The sequence below is a fragment of the Wyeomyia smithii genome, chromosome 3 (genome assembly GCF_029784165.1).
Source record: "Wyeomyia smithii strain HCP4-BCI-WySm-NY-G18 chromosome 3, ASM2978416v1, whole genome shotgun sequence".
In the NCBI taxonomy this organism is placed as follows: domain Eukaryota; kingdom Metazoa; phylum Arthropoda; class Insecta; order Diptera; family Culicidae; genus Wyeomyia; species Wyeomyia smithii.
The window spans coordinates 215,106,426-215,118,820 of NC_073696.1; the positions used below are offsets into that span (position 1 = coordinate 215,106,426).

A 12,395-nucleotide genomic window follows, 5' to 3' on the forward strand; every position below is an offset into this window, starting at 1 on the left:
GCGGTGAATACACCGCTCTTTTCACATATTGTGGAGAATAACAAGACTGGAATCATCCGTCCAATCTCTTTGCTGTCAAAGAATGAATTGTCTTATATGGATCGTTTATTTGATTAAATTTGTACTTGTTGCTAGAAAATAACAAATAACTCACAAACTAACGTATTTATTTTAAATACTACTGAAATTTCCCAAACTAGTTTTGGAACGGAAGCATGTAGACAGTAAACAACCAGATTGCATCAGTGGAATTTGATTGTTTTGAAAAATGTTGATATTGAAAAAAATATTCGAATCTAAACGTTCTAAATGAAGAAATATCAAACAAATTTTTACTTGAAGACTGCTTCAAGTAAAAATTTGTTTGATATTTCTTTATTTAGAACGTTTAACAGAAGTTTTGAAAAATTCACCCCTTTTTTGATTTAGTACTATTTAGTGTAGTTGTATTTTATAATATTCTCTATTTAAATTGAAAACAACTTGAAAGCGGCTACGTTTATGAAGGTAATTATTAAATGACCGTTAAAATTGTCTTACTGGTGACACGAGTTCTTTCAAAAAGTATATTTTTGTGTCTAAATGATTGAAAGTAGCGAAACAATGCTGAGAAAACCACTTTGGTTAGTTCATATCGATGAACTCTTCTTGCACCAAGGCAAGGGGTCGAACGGTTTTAAAAAAGTTCTTTTGAGTAACTCGCGATCATTTTATTGATCTATTCCTATTGTATTTGTCCTCTACAAACATAATGCCATTCTGAAGTAAAATGATAGAGCTTTTATTTGAAGTAGAAAAAAGATGGCTGCCATCTTGGATCTCGCCACAATCCTGGATTTTATCAGAAAAACGAATTTTTTGCAACCACTGATTTTGAATTTGACACCAGAAAAGTGCTTCATGACATGCGATTAGGCGAGCAACGAGTTTACCTCGCCATTAAGATCACTTTTCGAAATCGAGCTGTGAACAGTTCATCGCATGACGCGTGATTGATGATTTTATTTCGATGACTGCGCTGGCACAGCAAACCCATTCCAGATTACTCAGGATTCACTTGGGTCATACTATACCTTAGACATGAAAATATCCTTTTTAAAAGACAAACAAGCACCAATTTTCCACAATTCATTTTCAGACAGTTTTTTGGTACAATCAACGGTTTCTGAGCTACAATGTTTTGAATCAAGCCAGTGGCAAAATGCAAAAGTTCTTTTAGAAAATTATTCTTGAGTCTCAAAATCGTCATAGAATCAAACCATTACAATTGTCAAAGAACTATAACATAGGTTTATTTTTAGAAGCGGATGACTTTGCTCTTGATAAAATAAGTTCTTCTCACGATAGAACTGACTGTTGAAACGTGAAATATAGTTCTCTTCGGAAAATTGTAAAGATGGTGCGATATTGGTAAAAGGAACGAGGAATCCTTTCGCTTGAAAAAATGGATCTTGCTCACAGAAGAACTAAACAGAGGTATATTAGTCATCTTAAGGAAATTGTGATTTGCGATATTGGCAGGAGGGATGAAAGATCGGTACAGTAGAGTGGTAAGTTTGAAACGAAAGGGTATAATCTTGCACACAAGCACCTATATGAATGATGACCATGTCACTTACTCTCAATAGTGATCTGGACAATATCACAACAGATTAAATCAATAGTGACCTGGACAATATCACAACAGATTAAATGTTTCCGGTGGCAGTGATGAGTCCAAGCAAAGCAAAATTCTGGTTCGGAACTCGACCATCTGTTTTATTATAGGGTATCATGATCGTACCAATTTAGGCTATTATTAAGGTACATCGCTTTTCATGTAACATTTTCACCATGAATATTAAGTACATGTAGTCATGAATAAAATTCATTTATATGAGAAGTCTCTCTGTTTAGTTTACAGAAATAATAATTTATAGCAAATCCGACGTAAATTCATTTAAATATATCGTTTTCTCTGATCATACAATTTGTACCATAATCGGACAAGTGTACTTCTGAGACTTCAAACGATTTTTCATGGTGTTGCATGGTGGAAGTGTGAGCGCCCATATTCAGAGCGATATTCAACCAATATTCGCGGTGAACAGCATAATATTATCATAGCATTTCAGCTCCTTATTGCATCTATTTGAGAAATGTTTAACAGTATAAAAGCCATTATTTCATACCTCTCAAAACTTCAATCAAAGTTTAAGTTACATTGAAGAGAGTTATCGGTGCTATGTCATAAATCTTTTCGTAGAAACGTAGTCATATTTGTCATTGTATTTGATATCTACGACCGTTTTCATCAAGCTAAAGCAGGCATTAGACGAAGCAAATATTTGCTATTTTCAGTACGAATTTTATTTGGACATGATGAAATCCGTACTGAAAATAACAAATATTTGCTTTGTCTAATACCTGCTTAAGACATACTTGAAATGCCTCGATAAAAGCTATGACAACCAAACATTCACAAATATAAATTTTCATATACAGTCCCTCTATAATTATGGGTCAGTCAACGTGCTGTCTAAATGTTCAAAAATAAATATAAAATCGTAAAAGTAATCAACTACGAATGTTTTACTGTGTTCTGATGTGTACTTTCGATTAACAAATAGTTTCACTGCAGTTGCTGCGTGTAACTCGGTAGGGAAGAAAAATACCACTTACATAGCAAAAGACACAATTATGGGTCACTTTTGGCATCCAAAATCATTTAGTCTATAAAATAGTCAAAATACGTAATGCAAGTTATTTTATTGTTGTAAAAGCTTGATAATACGTTATTTTATTCAGTCTTGATGCATTAACATGTAAAAGTAATAAAAATATCCAAAATATGGACTGACCCCCAATTGTGCACCGCAAAATGTAACATTACCACAATTATGGGTCACTTCACTTCTTGCACCGAGCAGAATTATGGTTTTTAGTGAAATTTTCAACTTTAAATTATTTTAATCGTACAAATGAGGTTACAAGTGAGTTACAAAAAATACCACTGCTAATGAAAACCGTTTAGTTTTGTGAGAATAGACATATTTGCGTAAAAATAACCCATAATTGTAGCTGACCCATAACTGTGGAGGCACTGTATCACAATTTATCACTTTCTCGTAAACTGGACGATAGTACGCGGAAAAAAGTGTTTCCTAAATAAGGATGAAACTGAGTTATATTTTTACCTTACGTCGTTTTTTAAAAGATTTCATTCTATAGAAAACAACTTTATCATTTATATTCTGTTCCAATAAATTGAACGCGAGATTCTTCATTGGGTAAATCATGCATAAGCAAAGTGAAGCGGTGATGTCTCTAAAGTAAAGTGGTCTGATCATGATACAAAATAGGCCATGGCGTTTCACTAATAGTTCCAACTCTAAACCAAATATTTGGTGTTTCTACATAAAATTTAAATGTTATAGAAGCATTTAACGGAAAAATATACTGCAAACCTTGAATATTTAATTCCATTATTAGTGCTTAGGCATGACAGCGTAAGGGTAAATTGTGTTCGGAAATCGATAATTTTGTTATATATTTTTAACAATAGTAATACTTAAACAATATTAGTGAATCTTTCTGAACAGCATCAGGAGAAGTTGTTTGATGATTTTGCAGAATATTTGAATGAATCAACTAGTGGAGGAATTTCGCATATAAAAATTGTTACGATCCTGGTAGGTACATTAACTTATTTCGTATAAAAAGTGTTCCTAAATTAAATTTTAATGTTACAGAACAATATTACTGGAAAATATACTGCAACCTTTGAATATTTGATTCTAAAATCACAGCTTGAAAACGAGACTTGATAACAATTGTAGGGCAAATTGTACTCGAAAATAGTTCATTTTTTGAACTTTTTTAATAATAGTAATAGTTAAGCAATCTGAACGAAACCAATGAACATCATCAAAAGAAGTTTTTTGATTATGTTGCTGCAGATTTGATACAGTTTTTTATTCAATAGTTGAGAAATCTTGTATTTAAAAACTGGTCCGATCATGATACAACACCCTAGTTGAGGTTTTAACTTCAAGTGAAAAATTCGGAGTTTCACACAGAAGCCAAAATGAGCTTGGTAAATAAAAATTTTCTAGTTCAAGATTTTTATTACAGCAAATAGCAAAATATGATCATCGAAACGCCTATGCTTTAAAGTATATCAAAGCTGAAACTGATTCGAAATGATTGATAACTCCTGATTCCAATCTTTATCACAGCATCACGGAATGTGAGAAAAAATAATTTCGTGGACTTTATGGCGATTATTACTACTGGCAACATTCTGTTGTCGTCTAGGGAGGACGATAACCGAAACTTCACTCGACTCCGGCTGGGAAAGTCTTGCCGCTTTTTTTGGGGAACCGGACATGGGTCAAAGAACGCATCAGTCTGGCGGGTCTTGGCGTGCCGGCTTAGATCCGCTCGCACAAGTCCACTTGGCTTACGTTCAATTTCCGTCGACAAGAAGAATGTGTGTTGTACGTGTGTGTGTATGTCACAGCCGTTGCACAGCCGACGGCAGGATTGCGTGCAAAATTTTCTCCTCGCGCAATCACGATATTACCGTCGGCCAGTGCAGCGCAGCGACGACAACAAACGTGGGAGCGAGCGCGGTAAGGCGGTAAGTTTTGATCTGATTCAATTTTGCTAGGATTTTATTACCCTCCCATTAAAGTGGTTACACTGTTGCTGGAATCTCGCGCTTTTCCGAGTAATTTAGTTGCCACTTTGTTGCCCCGGCCGGAGGGCAAAGGGAGATGAAATTTATTTGCCAGTTTTTTTTTCGTGTTTCCTTTTCCCTTTCTTTTTAATAATGGCTATTGAAGCAACAGCAGCAGTCAACTTATTTGGCAAATTTATTGGCACGCAAGCATGGCAACTCTTGGGGCGACTGGCCGCCGGCGGCAGAACCGCGGTGGCCTATATAAACGGTGCTGTCGGTCGATGCTAGTTGCAATTATAAGTTATGCCCTCTGATGGTGACCGGCAGTGGATGCCACATCAGTGATGGGAAATGGCGCCGAAACTGTGAAGGGTTCACTACACTTACAAAAGAGAAAGAGTTTACGACTATGGGGGTGCGGAATTCCGATTTTCATGCCTAATGCTGATTTATGAGTCGGCCGTCAGTGGTTTGTGGCGCTGCCGTCGGGTTACAGTGGACAAAACACAGTGGACAGTGGCATCGGTTATTATATATTAGCTTTGGGCATTATCTTGGAATGCTCCCGCGTGTCTGCGCCGGGTTTTTTAAGCTCAAGTAGCTCGCAGCAGAATAGGGATCAGTCACGAAGCCGTTAAACTTGTGGCGCGAAAAGAAGAGCCAGCAAGCGCGTGAGAGCGTGATTGTCGGATTAGCGCCTCGCGATCGCGAGCACTCACTGGTTCTGCTTCCCTTAGGTACAAGGGCGCGGACAGCAGTAGCAACGGCCCGCTCGGGCCGGTGATATTGATTAATCTACTGCGCCGGACTACCGTCGAAGGTTGGCTCCGTTAATTGATAGGGGTGGTGGCACTTTGTCTTTAATGGGTATTGCGTTTAGATATCGGGGGTGGACGTGAACTTACCTGTGATCGGTGGTGGCTCGACGACGGTGGACGGCCCGAAGAAGGACGGGATGTCCCCGGAGGTCGTGACAGGGGTGTTGAGATCGCCGGTTTGAGTGTCACCCTGCGACTGCGAGTGATCCTCGGAGGACTGATGCAGGTTGGAGTCTGAGGAATGCTGGCCACTGGCCGCAGTAGTGCTAAGCAGACTCAGGTGGGGATGATGGGAATTGCTGGTGCTGCAGGGGGTCGACGTGGACGTCGTTTGGGTGGTGATGGAAGAGGACGGGGTTGAGGTGCTGCTGGTGGTGGATGAGGAGGACGTTTGGGCGGTGTGATGATGCTGTTGTTGCTGCTGCTGACAATGGTGGGACGCCGTCTGGCTGTGATGGGTAGCGGCCGTGTGCGTCTGATGATGATACGGATGATACAGATGATGATGATTGTTGTTGGGCGTTGCCGAGTTGTTGTTGTTCAAGCCCAACGAAGTCGTGGTGGCAGCAGTCTTGAACAGACTGCAGGTATCGAAGCTGAGCACGTTAAAGTGTGCCGCAGCCGCTGATTCTGTCAGTAGGAATGTGTGATGCGGTGGCGCAACCAAGGTTTCTAGCCCTTCCATGATCATGGCAGCTGCTGGTGGTCCAGGGGCAACGCCACCTGTAATCGAGGAAAGAGAAAAGAACGAGAAAACGATTTTAGCGTGCTTGATCTCAAAACGGTGGAAATGGCTGAAGCAAAACAAACGAGTCGTGAAATTAATTAATTAAATGTTATTAAACAATTGACACTTGACATGGCTCCAATTTAGAGCAATTCTTGAAGCCGCGAAAGTCAGCGCGAGCTCGGCTCGTTTACTGATATGGTCACACTGTGTCAGTGTGTTACGTCGATCGTGCGGCATGTAAACACTTTAGCCTCGTAGACGACGCATTTACAGCTAATGCTATAGATGGCGGGTATTTATCACCATTGAATGGCGCGTGTAATTGTCGCGTCTCTTTTCGTCCATTTTCGGAAGTGCCGCACTCGCGTCTCAGCTCTCACGCATCAACTCTCTGTTTCGCGCGTTCGTTTGCCCAAATGGTCCCATAGATCAAGCGATAAGACCCGAGACTATAAGGCTGTCAGCGTCATTATCGTCTTCCCGCGGTCTATCGATTAACCAGATTCCGATCTAATCTCTCTCGGGAAACCTCGCGCAGGGTATCATCCAGCACCGGTGCGGGACGGACGACGGCGACGATCCTCGTAACGTACATATATATCTGTCAGCCCGGAGCAACGCAGTAACGTTATTCAGTTTTCCCTCGGCCGAACGGGGTGACGCTGGACGACACACGGAAAGTGATCAACAATAAAATTTATAGAAGATAAAGGAAATGTTTATATAATAAAAATAAAATATCGAAATGAGAGGGAACGGAGAAAGCAGCCCCGGGGGTGCGAGAGGCTTGTCGAGGCCGAGGCAGTCAGGCCACTCTGCCACGAGAATAAAAGTGTCAAAATAAACGTATTAAATTTATAGATTTTATTCCGCGTACGAGTGTGTGCCCGGCCTGGTCGTCCCTTACAATAATTCTCGCTCTGTCAGCCGGTCGGTCGGAGCTTTTTAGACCCGCGCGGAAAGAACGCCCGTTTGCGCCAAATGAACTCATCAGAACCAGGAGACGTGCGTGTTTTGCTTTTTTTTTGTTTTGTATGTGAGTGGACGCGCGCGCGTCCTCCTGAGCCCTTGTTAGCTGTCGCACAAGGTATTTCGGAATGTCATCGTGAGACGGTGTGACGATAGACACCGGAGGGCCAGACAGCCAGCGAGATCGACAAGAAGTTGCCTTTAATCTACGTACAAGGTTACATATGAGAATGTTAGCATCAGATTAAGATAAGATTTAAGAACGTAATTGACAGTTGGTCACTCGCTTGTGTTCTTTTCACACTGCCGTAGAGTTTGTACCGCACTGAGAGGCGATAGGGATCTGGCTGGTGGAGGAATGTAGCTGTCAGTTGGAAGATTTTCTTTGAAATGATTCCTAAAGACTAAGTTCTCCACGGAAATGTGTCATGTTTGATGACTAGCTAGCCATTGTGACATATGACTTGGAAACCGATTTGAAATCTTCATCAGCACATTCAGCGAAAGAGGAAGAAAAAAAAGCAGGGATCCGGGCACCACAACAAAGTTCAGCTAATTGAACTAACAGTGGCACCCGCAGCGAAGCCGAGAATTACGATCGGTAATAGTCTTAATTAAGAAAACAAACAATTGCTTCCCGCTTGGTTCTGCGCGCGGCCTTGCTTTCCGGTTGCGCAGGGTTATGGGAATTGACCAAAAATCTATTAGCGCTTGGGACCTTCGAGCTGTGTGTGTGTCTCTTTCCCTCTTTCTCTATTGTTAATTATCATTAGAGCCTTCATTAGCACTTGTTTGCGGAGACACACTTGAGACCAAGCAGTTCGCGCCTTTCTCCGACGAATTTGATGTGTTTCTTCGGGTTTTAAATGAATCTCTTAGTCGTCAGCACCGCCGGGCGGCTTCTGGTATAATCACGTAGCGGTGCGCGGTCAGTTCCGAAGAACAAAGGCGCCAATTCTTTGCCGGGCGTAACCCGGAATGGTGACAACCCATCTCATAACGCTTAAAGCATTTTTTGTCCACCGAAAGTGGTCCCTCAATCATCCCTCTTGAGAATAATACGGCTTTTAGAGTCCCAACGTGCGAGCATGGAATCTAATTATTCAATTTTGCGCATCCAGCGCAGGCCCAGCAAAAGCTGTATATGGCGTAGAGTATTATATAAATGATGCTGATCCGCCCACTCCCGGGTGATGCGAAGTTTTGGGGATCTTTATCCTCAAGAGGAACGACACAGGGTCCATTTATGGTAAGGACGTGACTCTCCGAGGGTTTTCGGCTAGGCTTTTTGCTTCACTAATTAGCGATCCTCCACTCATGACGGGTCAATTTTAGACTGCCATAGGCGCTTCTTTCCCAATCAATGGCGGATAGAAGTTGCTGCTACCACTGTTGACCGACCACTTCTACAAAGTGCGCTGATGAGCGTTCGTGGTTTGATAGGACAAAAGAAAAGTCTACCTGTATACATGACAGCTGTAACACTTATTTGCATATAGGACTGCACCGATATGGTGAGCTATGTTATTATTTAGCATCCGACGGGCGGATATTTGGGAGGACTGTGAAAACCACATACATCTGGTAGGTAATTTTTCACTGTTCTTCTAGCTTGTAAACTTACTACTCAAATGGCTTGTCCAACTGTGGATTACCAAACGATTTCGCGGCGTCAGCCACTTGCTTGAGAAGTGGCATAAGCTACGCCGATTCCTAGCAAATCCAGCCCTCTCCGTAACGGCAGTGGCAGCAGCTTTGATTAGAATAACACTCTTCCCCGCGGATCGTACCGGGCGGGCGGTGGTACAGCGTCCCATTGAAAAAGAAGAGCTCCTGAATCATGTTGTAAAAATAAACATATTAACAGTTTGTTTTTCACCCCAACTTCCTCCTCGGCACGCCGCCGTTGCGGTTTGCTTCGTTCACTTTTGCCAATCGGTCTACCATGTGTGTGATGCTTCGTCAGTGGACGGTTTTGTTTATTTTGGAGGAAAATCTTTCTTCACAAGTTGCCACAGCGAAGCAGCATAGGGAAAATCGGGTCCCCGGGGTGCGCCACGTTGTGGGGCAGCAGTATTCCAACGACACGGCAGGAAAACCCCGCTCCGCATGTTCGGGAAACACTTGTTATGATCGTTAGAGGTTATTTATGCACTAGCAAATGTAGAGATGTTCAAGAATAGTTCGAATATTCTCTTGTTTCGCTAGCAGATACTACATTATACTAAATTTGCAAGTAGAAACTAAAAACAAAACATATTTTTTTTGGTTCAACCAAGAACCGAACATCAATTTAACTGATGATGCCAAGTCCACTGGTGCTAATAGCCATCCCTGCGGGAAAGCCGTCAAAAGACAAACACTTTTTCCTATTTTTTCCCGTCGGCTTCTGTTGTACCAGGATCGACGTTGGCAGTAGAAACGCAATGCCGCGCACTGGGTTTTGTTTGGAACTTATTTTTAGAAGTAATTTTCATAAATAACACTGACCATTACGTGTAGTGATCAGTTGTTTCCATGAGTCCGCGGAGGAAAACTCTTGGTTATGGCGGTGGCATGATTAGATAATCGATGATGCCGTGCCAAGGGTGCCAACGGCGAAGAAGGAGCGCCGCCAATGACGTCATTGGGAAAATAGCATACATATTTATGAATGAAGCTATCCGCCATCGATCGGTCCTGGATAGTACCAACACAAAGGCTTCACAACTTTCGCGCACGAGAAGAAATGTTCGTTGGTGTTTCGAGGAAAAATCGATAAAAGCTTCTTATCGCGGAGTGCTCACATACACATACACCGGCGTGCAGTACGGTGTGTGAAGCAATTTATGTAACTGCGGAATCCTATGTTGCCGCTGTACGAATACTGATTGCGCAGAACAGTCTGCTAGTGACCTTGGGAGCCCGGCTCGGATGATTTGGGGGTGGCAGGAGCTCTGCTTCGTGCTGCCGTCGGAACGCGCTCGTAGTTTCATTCACAAATCGGATTTCATTCATGAAATTGGCAGGCAAAAAACACGGTTGCCATGGACTCGACTTCTAGTCAGCCGACAGCGATCAAAGCCACCCACGGCCTAGAGTAGCGGCAGTCGAGGGCTGGTCAGGTCGTGGGCGGTCGCTTCGCTCCACCGCGGTAAAAATCGATAATGTTCCTGTTTCGCCAGCTACTTGATTCAGATATCAAACTATAGCTAGCACACGTACTTAGCAAATCAAGAATCGTTACCTGGAGACAGAGTTTCGAGAAGAAAAGTGATCCTTTGCGGCACCGGTGGCGGTTTGGTAGAGTGTCTCAGAACAGTTTTTACTTCACGGAGATTTTCACCAACACGCCCTAAACTTAGCTGCTCGCATAACACTGACAAGATTTCGTACTTTTCGCGGACCAATCACAAGGGAGAATAGTTGTTAATGGTACACAACCTTTTCGGTGGTGCACTTTTTTCCACTTTTTGTTTCTTCCTTTTGTTGTGCCTTGCTGGTAATCACTTTAATTTCTTGTACGCCCACTCGCCTATACTGTTGTCACCTTTTTTAGTTCACAGACACCACTTTGTCAATTTGTTTAACGTTTTCTGCACACTTTCCTTTGTTCGTTGATTCTGCAATTTTTTGCTTTTAAGTTGAGTAACACCGCCCACTTTTTTCTTTAACGTATAGTTGTTTATTTTATCATTTATTCTTCAATAGCGACGATTTCGCTTGATAGTTTTCGCCGCCCTTAGCAAAGCGAAGAAGCTTCTATTTCCACTGCAATGAAAAACTTTTCCACTTTTCCTTTCCGACTAACTGAAGGAATTTTCCTTGGGTTTCCCTTTCTCTCACTCAATTGTAAGACCGTCGCTCGCAGTGGCGAGATAACATGTTAACGTCAGGAATTACCGAATACTACTGAAACGCGCCGCGATGCTACGTTCAGTTTTATGAATGAAACGAATGAAATGGAAGCGAAAGTCACAATTCCTGATGCTTTCCCGTTAATGGCAATCCGCGCGAGCGAACAGAGAGTCTACTCTCCGGAACGGCAACTCTGACGACACATCGTCGCACACTAGTGTGCGACCGTCAGCCTCCTTGCACACCCCGTTCGCCGTGCAGCAACGGCACAGACCAATCAATAACGCGCATTTCTCCCCTGCTTTACGCGCAAATGGGAGGCTACCAATGGGGTTGCGTTCGATGAATGAACTCGCATCCCCACCACTCGGTGACAGTTCCAACACCACTACATAGGCCAGCTCGATCTAGTGAGCGCGAGAAATCGACGCCTCTCACGGACGCTCGCCGTTCATTCTCTCGCTTGCACACTGAACCCTGTTGATCGCGGCCTCCTACGCAATCACGGCCAGCGCGCGCGACACCACGGCGCGGCGTACGCGAGTCGCGAGCAAACGGCTGATTTACCAACACAGCCGTCCGCCGCCCTACGGATGAACCGCGCCCCTGCCGACGCCGTCGCCCGAGCAGAAAACCGCACCGCGTGCGCTCCGTCGGTCCGTGCGGGACCATCATCATAGTAATGACGTTTGGCACGCGTCTCTTTTCGTTTTAATTTTCGCCCCTCCTTCGTCCGACCACTTGTTCGTGTGCTTGCGCTAGCAGCCAATCCGCCAGACTATGCGATTGATTCAAGCAGTGAACTGGTCGCTGGCCTAACAGCAGCTGGTGGTGGCGGAGGTGACGGAGGCGGCCACTTTCATGGCTCGTTGACGCGCGCGGCTTCTTGTTCCGTGGGTCATTCCGCTTCATAACGCATAACTTTTTCGGAAGATTTTCCGCTATTTAAGCTGGCCAACCTCCGAAAAATAATGCTAAGGTTGGGTTGGACTTGAAGTTTAGTGTGTTTTTGTAAGACGAAACCAGTTTTTTAGCGATGATAGCTTCTTTAAGTCAATTTTATGCGATATCTGAAATTGTTGTTGACCCTGGTTTTGTTTTTTAGTACTATTCTTTGAATTTGGTGTAATGAAAATATGTAAAATTTATTCTTTAACATAGACGTACATAAAATCTGTATTTCTTCTATTTTTTTATGATTTATATGTTAAATTTTCAGAATTATTACCGACTGTTTTTCATTACAATCCATCATGCAGATTAAATATTTTATTGGATTGAACGCGGTTATTTTTAAAATGTTGATACAAACAATACTAAACCACACCAAAATTTTATATTCGACTAATCCCAGGAAACTACCTGTCAGTTTTTTCAC

General features: G+C 42.6%; 1 protein-coding gene across 2 annotated transcripts in view; it reads right to left on the reverse strand.

The window, feature by feature from the left end:
* Positions 1-12,395, reverse strand: part of LOC129726950 (dendritic arbor reduction protein 1) — a 290,751-nt gene that overhangs the window by 12,187 nt on the left and 266,169 nt on the right. For both annotated transcript variants that reach the window (XM_055684261.1, XM_055684260.1), the window contains exon 5: positions 5,569-6,204. In XM_055684261.1, the coding sequence (XP_055540236.1) occupies positions 5,569-6,204 (636 nt within the window). The remainder of the gene's footprint in view (positions 1-5,568; positions 6,205-12,395) is intronic.